This window comes from Cyprinus carpio, chromosome B14 (assembly GCF_018340385.1).
Source record: "Cyprinus carpio isolate SPL01 chromosome B14, ASM1834038v1, whole genome shotgun sequence".
Taxonomy (NCBI): Eukaryota; Metazoa; Chordata; class Actinopteri; order Cypriniformes; family Cyprinidae; genus Cyprinus; species Cyprinus carpio.
The window spans coordinates 13,009,897-13,026,075 of record NC_056610.1 but is presented as its reverse complement, the minus strand read 5'-3'; the positions used below and the strand labels follow the sequence as shown (position 1 = coordinate 13,026,075).

At 38.2% G+C, this 16,179-nt stretch overlaps 1 protein-coding gene across 1 annotated transcript in view; it reads left to right on the top strand.

Moving 5' to 3' along the window:
- The window catches only part of ctnna1 (catenin (cadherin-associated protein), alpha 1), a 105,293-nt gene that overhangs the window by 64,787 nt on the left and 24,327 nt on the right, over positions 1-16,179 (top strand). The window contains exons 10-13 of the mRNA XM_042738128.1: positions 8,406-8,498; positions 8,798-8,954; positions 10,183-10,383; positions 12,406-12,557. Coding sequence (XP_042594062.1) covers positions 8,406-8,498; positions 8,798-8,954; positions 10,183-10,383; positions 12,406-12,557 — 603 coding nt within the window. The remainder of the gene's footprint in view (positions 1-8,405; positions 8,499-8,797; positions 8,955-10,182; positions 10,384-12,405; positions 12,558-16,179) is intronic.

Here is a 16,179-nt window from a genome sequence, read left to right as displayed (position 1 = left end):
CCTTATGCCACCCACAAAAACATAAAAAAAATGGAGGCTGTCACTTCCGCAAGTAGTACAAACTTGAAGGGGAGAAACTTTCCATTATGATTTCAGCATGCAAGCTGATGTAAACATAGAATACATTTTTAATCGATAGTCAGCACCATCACTATTTATGTGGGAATGCAACTGAAGTCCCTGTGTCTTGAGCCCTTTTATCTTTTATGCTTCATATTTTTTTTTTTTTTTTTTGTGAAGTGTCAGACAGGAGTCAAACTTACACTTTGTAGTGCAAGACAAATGCAGCAAGGCTGCTGGGTTTACAATGCCACAGCCAGGGAATCACTACATTTGTATGGGCAGTCACAACTGTGAATCACATTTTAAGCTCAGCCAAAGAGTGAAAATCCTCAGAGCCCAAGGTTAAGTGTTGCCTCGGTGGGGAAATGCGAAACAGCTGGATATCCGGTGTCTTATTGATGGACTTCACGAGAAATCTGCATTGTCGTGTCTGTTTGCGGTGACTGTATTCATGACCGATAAACAGGCCATGTCTCTCATGGTGTTTTATTTTCCAGATAGATGTTTTTCATGCTGAATCACTGGGGGCTTTATATCTCATGCTCACATTGGCAGGGCCAGTGACAAGCTGACAGAAATGTTAGCTATCCTCATTAGTTTTTCAAATCTGTTCATCTTAGTCCCTGTGGTAGCACGTCATCCACCGACATTTCAGACTGACCTCTCCCCACAGGGGGCAGGCCCGGCCCTCGTGTGACATGCTGCGTTCAGGGGAAGACTGGTGAAGGAAATCAAAGTGAAGGGAAAAGGAGGGATAATGAGTAAAAGCCTCAGAGTCTCACTGGGGGCTAAAGATAGTCGAACACCACACGTCTCCAAAAAGTCACATCCGTCTCCCTCTCTGCCTCTCTCTCATGTTTTTCATTGCCTTGATTTGACACCAGCCAGTGGTTGCACCATATGCATTCCAACCTTAATCCAAACCCTGGATTACAAGAACAAAACATGGGCTCATTTTGATAATTGCATCTGAGGGGCGTTTACAAACGATTGTGGTTTGTGTGCTTCCCTCACTTGTGCCGAGGCAAGGTCTGTTTTTGTCTTTGAATATATTAAATGCAGTCTGCTATCTGTTCATATTTGATAAAATTATTTGGATGATGTATGTGTGAAAGTGTAATTGCGCATCTGAGACTGCACAGGTAGGAGGAACCTTTTAGAAACTATCAACAGCTTATAATTAGACTTAAGTTATATTACTTGATGAGCATTTTATTTGTATATTTTTTAACAGCAACATTAATAATAATAATAATAATAATAATAGTAATTTTTAACATGTTTTTTTTTTAAGGTAGCAAAATCAGTAAAAATACTCAAACTTTGCCTAAAACATCAATTACCATTAAAATGACTGTAACACACAGCTTCTCGTGACTGATGTCTTTAATATACAGTAAAGCAAATTGCTAATGCATTAAGCCTGTATTCCGGCTGTGTGGGGGTCAGCTTATGCTTGACCTTGTGTTGTCTGCTTTGTATGGTAGAGGGAAGGTAGAGGGGTTTTGAATATGTAGGTTAGGGGGAAAACTGCATTGTCTGAAATAGCTGGAGCGTCTCACTCCTTGTTGGTATTCAATCTGTTGCAAGGAAATGTATTCATGTGTAGTAGGGATTGTTCCTTGAATTCATGTAGTTGCCTTCTGTTACAAAATGAACACAGTGGGTTGAAACAATGTGCCATATATGGGAATTCCTCTGTTTGCCGATGGCTTTCATCACTAAGGATGGTCTAATATATATTTGACAGGCAGTGAAGGTGTGCCTTGCAGTGAGAGATGGTTGCATAGTTATTTTAAATAATTTTAACCCCTCTCAACTCTGTGCTTGGATTTGCTCTTGTCCTTCAGAACCGTTAAATAATGACCCTGAACTTTTATTTTGCCCAGCATAATATAAAATGAAGGTAAGAAGTAACTGAAAGTACAAGTATGCATGTAAAGTGTTTTTTCAGTTATTAAAGAAGTCATAGCATGGTCACGAAAGTCCCGCAGATTTTATTCAATTCAGTTCTATTCAAGTTTATTTGTATAGCGCTTTTGATGATACAAATAGTTGCAAAACAACTTTACACAAAATTAAGTTTCTACAATTTTTAGTAGTAGCTTATCAGTGGTGACTGTCAGTTTGTGTGTATATAGCAGAAATGTACGGAAAAATCAATTAAAGACGTAATCAAACATATGATGAACAATATTAACAGCAATTATTATATGTTGCAATCAAACATATAGCTAAATTTGGTAGTTTTGTATGTTGTTTCTGGGTTGGCATCATCTGAGGGTCCTCTGAGGGGTTGGCATCATCTCTTCTCAGGTGTTCTGGATCCAGACTGAAGCTTGTGTAAATCCTAAAAACAGAGAAACAAATAGAGACATAATTAGCATAGCTGCTTAATACAACTAAGCAAAATTGATTTGTTTAACCCTAGCTAAAGCATAATAATGTGCATTTGATCAGGTATAACTGCAGATTATGAGATGCATTATTTGAATGCTTGGCCAAAGAGATTTTATAAAATGTAAAAAAAAAACAAAAAACATTCATTTATAATATATTTGCATAGAGATTTTATATATATATATATATATATATATATATATATATATATATATATATATATATATATATATATGCATATATATATATATTGCACAACTGTTTCCAACATTAATAAATAAGCATATAAGACTGTTCTGAACAGAAATAAAATTCAGCTATTTTTAAAGGATATTAAAATAGAAAACTATAATATTTCACAATATTACTGTTTTTTTTTTTTTTATCAAACAAATGCAGAATAAACTTCTTTAAAAAAAAAAAAAAATGGAAAAAACCCTGCAATATTACTGATCCCAAACTGAACAGCAGAGTTTGTGTGCCTGTGTAGTTATAATTATAAGATTATTCTTTAAATGATAACCTGCTTTTACAAATGTGGCCCACTTTCCATAAACAAGCAAGATTTATAGTTTAATGCAGTTTTTTTCTTGCTCTGTTTAGAGTTTAAATATGGATGTAATTATTGCTGTAGGGAGGCCATTTAATTTCCAGTACAATGAAGCATCCATGGCTACGACAGAAATGGAACTGCAGCCAACTCTTCCCTCCCCTCACTATCTTTTTACTCCTGCAGAAGGCATGAAGTCGACACTCTCCAAGGGCTGTAAAAAGTGCCAGCTACGTATCTTTTGCTCGCTCTCACTCACTCTTTCTCTCTCTCTCTCTCTCTCTCTCTCTCTCTCTCTCTCTCTCTGTTCAAGTTGCTTTATTGGCATGACATTTGTGTTACAGTATTGCTAAAGCATTTTAGATGTGTAAAATACAGAATATGATTACATCATCAAAGTAAAAAAGGAGACAAAAAATTTGTAATAAATGAGAAAATGAATGAATTTAATAAAATAAAAATAACAGCAGACAGTATTTTTAATATTAATAATGATAATTAAAATTATCTACAATGAAGAATATCAAATAAAGCAAATAGATACAATGAATTAACCATTTGGTACGGTGTGTATGCATATTTTGCTGCTAGTTTGACTGCCATCTCATCCTCTCAGAGTATATAGCATAGTTTCACTGAGTCATCCAGAGGAAAAAAATGAACAATACAATACTTCATATTGTGGAAAGAATATTTGCCTCGTAGTGGTGTATTTGGGGCAGACAAGAAGAAAGTGTTTCTCATCCTCTGTTTGATTTAAGTCACAGTGTTTGCATAGTCGCTGATCTCTGGGTATCCAGGATTTTTTATGTCTTCTTTTCTCTATTTCCAAGTCATGGTCGCGGAGTCGATATTTTGAAAGGATTTGTCTTTTTTAATTGTTTGATAAGTAATTTGCCAGTTTGGTGGTTCTATTTAGGGCCGAATAACACTGGAGTTTGGTTTGGAGGTCAAACTAGTTTTTTTTTTTTTTTTCATCATAATTATACTTTAGATTTTTGTGAATGTCTTTATGAATGTTGGGGTTGTGGTTGGAGTCAAACTCGTCTTGATTTTCTTTCGTTAGTTGAAGCATGAGTGTACTTGGAGAATGAGACACTGTGGGGATTCATTGGCAAGGAGGGCAATATATTGAATAGATTCAGATTGACCTAATCCTAACAGATGATGCCAGAATTGAACAGCTCTTTTTTGTATTTCAATGTGTAAGGGGTATATGATACCTGCAGGCATTGTTAGAAGTGCCTCTATTTACCCTTAGAATGTTTTTTGCAAATTCCAATTGTTCTTTCTATTAGACTTTTATCCCAATTTTCAAACTTTAATACTGGTCCCCAAAATTCACTCCCGTACACTAGAATTGGTTTAATGATTGCGTAATATAATTTGAGCTGTTTTAATTGGTCATTTTAATTGGCCAAACTATGATTTTTATGGCATAAAATGCCATCCGGGCCGTCTCATTCAAGGCCTTCACAGCTAGACTGAAGCCCCCTGAAGCGGAGATGTCGATGCCCAGGTAAGTGTAGCTTGTGCTGTGCTCTAGGACCTCTTCTCCGTAACTGGACTGGAAAACCATGACTCTGGTTTTGTCCAGGTTGACTGTCAGTGCCCATTCTCTCTCTCTCTCAATAGTGTTCTCTGATACCACCATTCATTCAGATAGTTTCTTTTGTAGAGGCTTTTGCGTCGCAGTCAGTACCTTTGGAGACCCTCCTGACAACCTACATACATCCCAAGAGTACTCCACCGTTACCTATTTGTTAATACCCTTTTTTTCCCCCCATTTTGAAAGCCACTTATATTGACTTTGAACTTCTGAGCTTGCAGGAAGAGCAGGAGCTTGGCTGTGAGTGTCTGTTCTTGGTCGCAGAAACAGTGGCGGTTCGGTTTTTATACCATGAAATGCATCATTCTTGAAGCAGGATAAAAATAGAACAAGCTTAGATTTATTGCCTCAAGGCCTTGTTCTCAAAGGTTCCTGGCTGCTCAAGGAACACTGAGATTGTGCAGGGACTAAACTACATGTGCAACAGAAAATGAGAGAGAGACAGGAAGCACGAAAGGAGAGAGAGAAGACTGAAATGAGTGTTGCAGTTTAATAAACGTTGTAGATTTTCTTAAAAGGGTCATCGGATGCTACATGCACAAGTAGTTTGAACTGAAGTGTGTGTTGACAGTGTGTGTACACAACCACCCTATATTGATAAAAATCCACCCAGTGTTTTTTTTTTTAATCTACTAAAATCTTTACCCCTTTGGGTGACCTCATAAAAACAGGCCCCTCCCACGATAGTTTGATTAACAGTGGCGTTTCAGCACAGACTGGACTGGTGTTTTACCTAAGACCCGCCCTGAGTGAGCTGTAATCAGTCCACCATTGTTTCACCGCCGGAGCAGATGTAGACAAGAATGACTCCTAAACGAATAAGGTGTTCTGTTGTTGGATGTAATAATGAACATAGCAGTCATCATTTACTCCCGACATCTGAGCCTCTGAAGATGCAGTGAATTACATTTGTTTTTGACAAATGCTGTTTTTCGATCTCTCTAAATGTGTCTATATTCACACAAATCATTCATGATCCAGCTTCACCTACAGAAGAAGTGAGTATAAGCTTTTCCTAATAATGTGCTAATTAGCAAGTTTCATGATGAATGTGGCTAAAGTAAACAGTCTCTCAGAGAGTGGCTCGGAAGAGAGGGGTGGGGTCAGCGGAGCTCATTAACATTTAAAGGAAATGCTACAAAATGGCTTGCACTAAAAAGAGCCATTTTTGACAGGGTAAAAAAGGTGTTTTTTACACTACAATTGAGAAATGTTAACCAAACTATGTTAGACTTTTCATTAAGACCCTAAAGAATCATATCAACTTGTAAAAATGGGCATCCGATGACCCCTTTCATTTACTTGAAAATAGTAGTTCATTTGTTTTCCTTTTGCAATCTTGTATTTTGTCTTAAATGCAAAATGAACACAATATTGAGCTTTTTAAGGGGCAGTTCATACCAAATGTGCGAATATTTTTTTTTTTTTTTTTTTTTTTTTTTTTTGCATTTAGAAAAGCTAGACAGAGTACAATAAAATTGAGCAAAACCGCTTTTTAAAACACTGTTCATTCCAATTAAACTTTGATCATGTAAATATGGTAGACACATTGAGTTAAATGACACAATTTTGAAGGTGTATAACATTTAAGAAGAAAAGATATTCCATGTGGTGTCACATAATGTATTGAGGCACTGATCTTTACATGAGCCATATATATGTAAAACTGTAGATTTTATTTTTCTTCATGGACCTAAGTAAATTGCTGTTGCTGTTAATTCTTTTTTCTTCTCTGAATTTAGCACGCATTTCCAGTTTATCTGTGTGGGAATATCTAACAACCAATGTGATAAGACCCATAATCTACTAGAACAGGAAATAAGAATCAGCTCACAATGAACGTTTGTTCCTCATCCTGAATCTGCTTGACATTTATCTGCAAATGAGCCCTGCAGAAGTTGTCAACAAAATTCTTAGTCAGTTCCTTATTTTGAGCTTTAGGAACAGAGAGTGGATCCACTCTGTTGCGTACTGTATGTGCTAGGCAGCTTGTATAAGAACAAACTCACCCCTTGGTTGACCCAGCAGTGCCACAGAGGGGTGAAATACCAGCTGCACTGATGGGATGTTACTGCAAGAAAGAACAGCCTCAGGAAGAGGATGAGTACTTGAATGGAAATGACTCTGAAATTATACAGAGCTCCAAGCTATTGATTGACATTTTGATTGTTGCAGGTCAAACTAGTTAGTGTTAGACTTGCTTAAATCAGAGATGCTATTAAAATGCCTTTGTCGTAACACTCATTAGCTGGTGGCAGAAAAAAAATGGAAACTGGTCTATTTACTGTCGGAAATGCATTGGCCAAATAACAAGTAAATAAATAAACTGTGATAATTGTAATGGGTAAATGAATCATTCTTTGTTCATTTTTATTAATTTATTTAGCTAGTCCAGTAGTAATTAGCACAAAACTTGTATAAAATGCCATCATGAGCTTATTACAAGAGTAAAAACCCCCCTGGACAAGTCTGGTGTTAACTGCTTTGCTCTCAGGCACCATGGTAATGGTCAAGGATCGCTCCCTGCAGGGATTGAATTGGCAGCCTTCTGGTTGCAATCTTCCAGAGTGGCCAATAGATATGCAGACTAGTGGCCCTTAGGACATTTCCATCAGATGTTTCATGTCAAGCAGCTTGTGTATCATATTTTACTGTATTAACAAAGGTGGGCTTGAGATTTTTCACTGACCACTTTAGAACCCACCCCCCCAGCCCAGGTACTGTGGAATCAAATCGGATGAGATTTAGCCACTGAATGTTATTGCACATACTGAAGTGTTCCTTGTTCAAAGTTTTGGCATGTATACGTGTTTTTAATGCTTGACTAGTGTGTTTGCTAATGGCACCCTGCTGTTCGAGAGATTCTCAGTATGGTGCTTAAGGGAGAGAGAGTGAGTGGAAGAGCGTCGGCTGTGGTACTCCTGTAGTCAGTGGGGCGTTTTCTGTGACTGCGCTGAGCTCTGTTCACATATACACTCCACTTGTGTTCTGGATTTCCAATTCCTGGCATAGCCAATTCTCGCACATTACGATAAGGTAGAGTAACTCCAAGCAGTCCACCTAAACAAATATGAGTGAAACTCCTGGGTAACATTTAATTAAAACGACTTTTGCCTTAAGAAATGAAGCTACTCGGCAGTGTGCCATGCTTACTTCACTGTATAGAGGTGCTTGTGCAGCCAAAGTGAGGCAGCGGAACCCTAAAAATCTAATTTCTTGCCTCAAAAGACTGTCCGCTGCAAATAGATGCAAATACCGTCTGTTTGCAGAGAATGTTTGGCGAATCGTGAGTAAGGAGGGAGATTTGTGGGTCAAAATGACAGTTTACTCTCTAACATTATAAACATCAGCAACAGGCAGTGGGTTTGCTTGCCTCAGCACTCTGGATTTCAGCGGCTTGTGGAGTTTCTGAAAGTGTCAGGAATATTTGCCTCTCTCACTTTCCTGAGGTAACAGCCGCCTGGCAGAACAGTGATTTAATGATCTCTAGGAACCACTCCCTGACGCTGTCAGCCATCATCCTGTGAATTATATGAAATATATTCCCTATGTGGGGAGACGACCAGACCTCAATTTCAGGCTTTGCTTTTGTTTTGACTTAATCCTCTGGGGCACTTTTTTCCTGCTGTATTATTTTGCCATTTTATCAAATAATCAGATCAACAGCTGACAGCAGGTGTGTGTTAAATTAAAACTGTTTGTTTGAGGGATGGCAAACCTAATTTGTTTTGTTCGCTGTTCATTTGTCATATGATAAAAAGCTGAATTATTTTTCTGTTGTAGGTAGCTAACCTTGCATGCTCCATCTCAAACAATGAGGAGGGAGTAAAGTTGGTACGAATGGCTGCTTCCCAACTGGAAACACTTTGCCCTCAGGTACGTAGCATTTCGCAGATGCGCCTGCAGTATGTCCCTCACTCCACTGTGGCTTTGACTGCTTTTTAATCTGAGCTCCAATGACTATTCCTTCATCCTGGGGCTTTGAATTTGTGTCTTTCCATCAAAATAAACATGGTTTAATCTCAGTCGTAATCTGAAACAATTGTAAATGTGTTTTTAGAAGGTTGTTGCGGGGAGGAAATGGGCTCAGATAATCAATCTGCATATGTATAGATGTGATTTTTGGTTCTTGTATGTCTTAAAGCGGATTAATGGGTTGCTTGTGGTAATTGCAGGTGATTAATGCAGCCTTGGCCCTGGCTGCCAAACCCAACAGCAAAGTGGCCCAGGATAACATGGATTTGTTTAAGGACCAGTGGGAGAAACAGGTGCGAGTGCTTACTGACGCAGTGGATGACATCACTTCCATTGACGACTTCCTCTGCGTGTCTGGTAAGCCCACAATACAACGTGTAGAGCTGGATCTTGGCTCTTTGTGTTAAAAGTGATGGTTCACCTTCAAATTACAACCATGCTCATTTTCTCTACCTTTGTGATGCTTAGCAGAATATTCATTTTGCTCTTTTCAAAAAGTACCATGATATGGTTAAAAGACAAAAAAATTAATTATTCACTGAAAATCATTTTATCTGGTGATGAAGTTGAATTTTTAGTAGCCTTTACGCCAATCTTCAGTGTCACATGATCCTTCAGAAATCATTCTCATTGATTTGGTCCTTAAGAAAAAAATTGTTTTTATCAGTGTTAAAAACAGATATGCATGCTAATTTTGTGGAAACTGTGATATTTCTTCCAGGATTTTTTTTTAATGAATGGATAGTTCAAAAGAACAGCATTCATTTGTGCATGTATTTTACTGTCACTTTTGATCTATTTAATGCAGCTTTGCTGAGTAGTATTAATTTCTTTCCAAAAATCTTGGTGCACAGTTGCTTTAAGTATCCTAACCATATTGTCTGTTTCATACATTTCATTTGTAAGTGTTTTACACACTTTCTGACAGTAGTCTTCAGCAATAACACAACCTCACCAGATGTCATAAAGAACAAGCTTTTTAAACCGTGAAGAATGATTTCAGCCTACTTCAGTTTAATGATAGGCTGCTTGGCCCCTGTCTAGCTTCATGCAGAAGAGGTGAAAACCTTTTATACCTACATCTCTATCAGCAACCGATGACACGGGTCACTTCTGATCATGGGCTGTTTAGTGGCCACGCTTAAAGAAGTTCATTAGCTTCCCAGGAACAGACAAAAGCTCTTGAGTATCAATTCACTCCTGTGGAATTGGCATTCTATCACGAATGTTAAAGACTTACCATCCCTCTGTCAGACGTGGCCTTTAAGAGTTCTTGTTAAGCTGTAGGCTGACTGACTGCCTTCACCTCCTCTCAAGGACAGATTACAGTTTACCATGTTGATTTGCATATCCCAGGCACCCATTACTAAACTGTCTGAGTGTTTAATCTTTTTTTTTTCATCCACCCTTGTGGTTCCCGTTAATGTTCTTAAGTCAGGGACAATGTAAATGCAGCATGAAGGATGAGGATTTCCTGTCTTCATGCTTTGCATTGTGGTTAGCATTCTGTGCATTCTCCTGTGTTGTTTTCTTAGTTATTTTAAACATTGCTTCTCTTGTGTATTTTTCTTTCTTTTTGCTTTAGAAAATCACATTCTGGAGGATGTTAACAAGTGTGTCATGGCTCTGCAAGAGAAGGATGTCGATGGCCTGGATCGCACCGCTGGAGCCATTCGAGGTAGAGCTGCCCGTGTGGTCCATGTGGTCACATCTGAGATGGACAACTATGAACCTGGGGTCTACACCGAAAAGGTTCTGGAAGCCACCAAGCTTCTCACTGATACAGGTATAAACCAGAAAACTATAGACCTGAAATTATTATTATTATTGTTATTATTTTGCCATAAATATCTCTAGCTACAGCCAATTTTTATGTAAAATAAGCCAAAATCTGTGATTTTTGTTTTTTTAGTAGCGGTGGTGGAAAAGGCTATGTATTAACAACATTTAATAATAAGAAACAAATAATACTGCTAAATCAAAACTCATAAGCATAATTGTAGACTGCTTATGATTGGCATTATTTGGTGAAGTAATATAAATGTTAATTTATCATTGTCTAACAGCTGCTTTGAACATGCATCATCCAATCCTAACTTAGTCAAAACTATCCATTTAATATTATTTTTGGCGATTGCACTTGTGTATGTGTGACTAATTTCTATTTATAATCCATTGTTCTTGTTTAATATCTGAAAATGCTGCACAGGCATCCAAAAATAGCGCTGCTGCCATCTGGGTCAGAATTTCCTTGAGTGGGTTTGTAGGGTGTTGGTACAAGACTGCTGATTTTAAAATAAAAGTAACTTTATCGACTTCCTCGCGAGGTTGTGTAACATGGCCGTGGCCAAAAGTGCTGTCTAGATAGGCAACTCACTAATTTTTGAGACACTGCCTGTGACCAGTATCTGCACTCTAGCTTTATAAGGAAGATAAAGCATTCTATTACTCTTTTCTGGTAGATAAAATGTAATATTACTTTCATGTGCGGTTACATAATAGCATTCGGATGCCTTCAGGAACCTTTTTAAGACTAAAATTACCTAGATGGTTCGTTCCTCTGGGACAAAGCATATGATTTTCCTGTTCATTTGCGGACTTCCTCTTGGGAAATGCTATGTCACATTTTGTGTACTCTGTTCAGCTTTGCGCTAAAACAAATAGCTGGGCCATACTGACAAAGAAGAGGATGTTATTTCACTAACGATTGCTTTAATTATTGTTAAACCTCATGCCCTGTAAGCCTCAAGGCTTATCGAAAACCTTTTGTTAATGCAAATTCCAAGTATTCACTCTTTTCCAATGTACATTTTCCTATTCAATCTGTTCCTGCTACTGTACTCCCCAGTGCAGTCCTAAATTGTGAATGAGTATGAATGTAGATGTTTTCAGCGACTATAGGGAGGGACTATTATTTTATGGCTGGGAGTTGGTGCGTGGCTGGAGGGCCTGCTTCAAGAAGTGGTTGGGCAAACTGCTATAGATCATGCTGAATCAGGTGAATCAGCCAACCAAATTTCATGAAGGTTTGGTATCAGATGGCCCAGTCTGAATAAATATTCCTAGTGCTTGTTCAGCCCAAAATTTAGCATGAAATGCAGCAGAGAAACCATATTCTAGCCATCAACGCTTTTTGCAATCACCATCTCAATCCAGTAATTTTTTTTAACAGCCAGTCTGTTTGTTTGGTTTACTGCTTAAAAACTTCTCATTTGGTTCATTAAGCACAAAGCTCTAAATGTGGTCTCCAGGCCGGATGGTATGCATTTGTGTTTATTTGGCAAGTCGTTGTCATTAAATATCCTTTGGGAATAAATTGGTAAATACCATCCACCAAACACACAGGAAGCAACCCTCCAAATTTCTCCAGTTCCCATAGCCGTTGAATGCAAAGAGAGTTTGTGTGGCTTTGAGGTCTTGCTGCCACCTGTCTTGTGATTGATTCGTTTAAGAGTGCCTCTGGATAAAGTGTACTCATCTGCCGTTCTCGCAGTCAAGTAAAGCCTGATTAAAAGTTGCCTTGAGCAGTCATTAAAATCCAGCAACACATCCACCATGAATTTCTGCGTTTACTCAGCTCTGTTTCAGGCATTCCAAGTTAGATGGGAGGAAGTGTCGATTCAATTCAAATCTAATTTGAATGATATATTTCTACAGGCGCAATGTCTTGATTGAATTGTACTTCAGCACACTTATATTTGCTGAGTTGAAATGCAATTGTTTCCAGCTAAATTAATCAGTTTTTTTTTTCTTCTTGGTTTGCTGTGTTTCTGACCTTGCTGTTTGTCCTTACTGTGTGTGTTTACAGTGATGCCACGTTTCACTGAGCAAGTAGAGGCAGCCGTGGAGGCTCTCAGCGCCAACCCAAGCCAGCCAGTGGATGAGAACGAGTTCATTGATGCCTCGCGTCTAGTATACGATGGTGTGAGGGACATCAGGAAGGCTGTGCTTATGATCAGGGTGAGCAGAGACCTTTAAATAGAAAAAAGTTTCTCTTCCAAATTTTATAAGGTTTGCCTTGAAAAATTCTCATCCTCAGGTCATTTTGAACCCTGTACTGTTTTCATTCTCACTCGAAACACTTGTTAGGTAGTATGCAGAACATGTAAGCTCTTGTTTTCCATACAACTAAAGGGCAGATTACTATAACAAAAATGCACCAACTAAGTACATCAAAACTCGTTCGGAATTAAAGGGAAGAAGAGGGTAGGGTTAATGGGTTAGGGTTAGCTCTGTGACGATATATGTAACTCAGAATAATACTGCACTTAAACTGAACGTGTGCATGAGAGAACACCCCCCGAAAAGCCTGGTATGCATATATGGTGCCGCTTTATTAGAAACTAATTGTGAATTTGTTTTAGGCAAATGGTGACCTAATTGAACAGGTTTCCCCCTCCATGTGCTCTATTAACAGAACTGTAGTTGTCTGAGGGTTAATGGTCTTTCCCTGAGCTGAACTGTAACATTGGACAGATGGTTGTTAGCTTGCAGTGAAGCGTTAGCTAACAGTCTTACAATAAGCAGACAGCAGTTCGCTCTTGCCGCGCAGGGGAACGCACAGACCCTTAACTCCACTTTGCCGGAACAACTAGGTTAAAGGCATTAATTGAGGCAAATATCGTCTTTCGTAGTTCCAGACTAACGAGTTTTCAATTAATTGCGAAGATAATGTATACTGAATTTGAATAATTGGCTTGTGAGGAGGTGTGTTGGAATGTATTAGTACCTTTAGTTAAAGCAAGGAGTGTGGTCACGACCTGGATAATGAAGCCAGAGTAGCATTCGATTAAAAGGCCTCTGGAAATTGGTCAGCACATACATGCACTCGTATATTGCTATTGATAATTGTGATCACATCATATTTCTTTGCCACCTTTGTACCTGCATACTTTGTTTGAATACATCCACCAACCTTTTCTTCTCAAATGTCAAGTAGCGAGACGATTCGCATCGACTCACTAGTTTGATGCAGAAGAAACTATCTGACTTGCTCCAAAATGTTCATTTATAACAGAGGATTTAAATTAGAATAAACACAAAATTGGATGGGGGATCCTTTACTCTTTATTTGCATTATAATATGCAATTGATTTTTTAGATAGGGGATTTAATTAGCGTTTTCCCCTTTATTTTCAAATCCTAGGAGAGCTGTAGTGCCTCATTCATTTTTCACTCCAGACATCCTTCTCTAGTTATCTAGATTGATTCAATGGTTATAACAGAAGGCCTATTGGCAGAAAGGATCTATTTGTTTGCTGTTGGTTTAACATGAGTGTTGAACATGCCCTGATGCTGAAACGCTTTATGCCTGCATTGGGTCGAAAGGAGAGGCGTGATCTTTGCTATCTTGTTTTGTTCCTTTCCGACTGTATAGTATTTTTAAACGCTTCAGGGCCCTTGTTCTGAGACAACTCGTCCGAACCGATAAGAAAACCGCCCAAAGGTCTGGCGTTCGCTGGGGTTTGTTAGAGAGCACTGTTTTAATACATCCTGTAGACATTGAGATAGGAAAAAAACAAAAGTACTTTAATGTTTGACTTTCAAGTTGCTTTCCTCCACACGCATGCCATGTCAAGCTCATACGTTTAGACAGAGCTTGAGCGCTAGCCAATCAGCAAACACTAGTGCCCAGTGGGCATCAACCTCTCCGCTGCACAGGAAATCCTCGATCGGAAGAGACAAGTGTGCGGCTTAGGCTACTTAAGATGGACAGAGTCTTTAACCTCAGTAAGTACTGCACTCGTAGTCCTTGCCGGCCGGCCGTCACCTATTATTTGACAGGCAGGCAGCCCTCGACTCCTCTGTTGAGGGATGTCACTGGTACTAATGGCCCTTCCGTAGCACAGATCCTCATAGCTGCTGAGCGGTTACTGTAGCCTGCAAAGGCACCTCACCTTACCTACACTGCTTCAGGCATCTTAGACTGTTTATTCAAATGCCTGCTCACTACCTGCCCTAGTTTATAGATGTGATGCATTCTCTTGGATGGCAAGGTAGATATTTTTGAGATGTCTGTGGTTCCATCACTCAGCACACGGTGGATCTACACAAATCTATACGACTGAGGTTGTGCAAAATTTAGAATTCCCAGAATTGGCATCCTTGTAGTTAAAAGGTTGGAATTTGAATTTAATCGGTGGCTTCACACAGGCAGTTGAATTGAAATTGAAAGGAAGAGGAATTTACGGAAATGAAATTCAAGAGAGGTAATGCATTCTTGGAAATGAAGTGTTATATTAAGTTGAGCAACGAAGTTAATGTGTTTAATGTCATGAAATATATAAACTAAATGCACGTTTTAAATAGAAGCTTCTATTCACACTACTGTTCAAAAGTTAAGCAAGAGTAAGCATGTTTTTGCTCGCCTAGGCTGCATTTATTTTATCAAAATAATAATAATATTGTAAAAAATTACAATTTAAAAATCACATGATCTTTAAGAAATCATTCTACTGTTGATTTAATGCTCAAGAAACAGTTGTGATGTTTAATATTTTTGTGAAAACCACTTTTTTTTTTTTAATTCTTTGAATAGGAAGTTCAACTGAGGAATATTTATTTGAAATAGAAATCTTAATCTTTTTGAATACTACTTTATACTTAAATTCGGGAGTTAAGTAAGATTTCAGAAAGCGTATTCACAACGCTGCTAGTGACAAGCAGGGCTTGAAAATGGAATAAAAATTCAGTCGGTTCACTCCGAGCAGAATCGATATTTTAACGTTTCTGTTCCTGCGTTCCTCTGATATTATTACTGTTCCGAAACTGGTTCGGGTGGAAGAAATACCGGTTAATAACGTCATTTTTTTTTTAAACAATTTTCTTTGCCTATAATTTGCCTTACAATAATAATAATAATAATAATAATAATAATAATAAAGTACAGCATTTTCTTTATTCAAAAAGAAAAGGAAAAAAGAGAGATCTGGTAACACTAGCCAATAACCCGCTGCGCTTAGTCACAGCCAATACAGCATCATCTTTCCTAGATTTTGGCCAAATGTAGGCTACTGAACAAAAACAAAAAACAACAACAAAAAAATCTATCAACACTTTAAAGACATCAGAGCGGAGTTTGCTTTAGAAACACCTGTATTCTACTTGCTTCTAATTCCTCACACACATACACCACTCGAACCTTCCGTAAAATAATCTTTCATGAAGTTTGGAAAGGTTGAAGCGAATTACAAGGACATTCGCGACTTCATTGCACAGGATGCGCTGTGAGAGACACGCGCTTTATTTGATGTTACACTTGAAGTGTGCTGCCTTGCCCATCTGTATTTTCCTTACAAATGCTCTATGAAGTCATTTATATGGTTTGGAATGCAGTGGACTTATAAATTTAAAATATGAACCTCACTAACAGAAGACTGCTTTCAAATGCTAATGCGCACTTTGTTTGTGAAGACTGCTTGCGCAAGCGGCTGTGCGCAACTCTGTGTAAGTGGTTTAATGCACTTGCGTCTCAAAATGGTTTTATGACGCAAAATTAATGTAAACACAGCCAGTTATGTCTTAAGGGATTAAACGGACAGGACAAACCACATAACTTCTTATATTACAAAAGAAATCCATG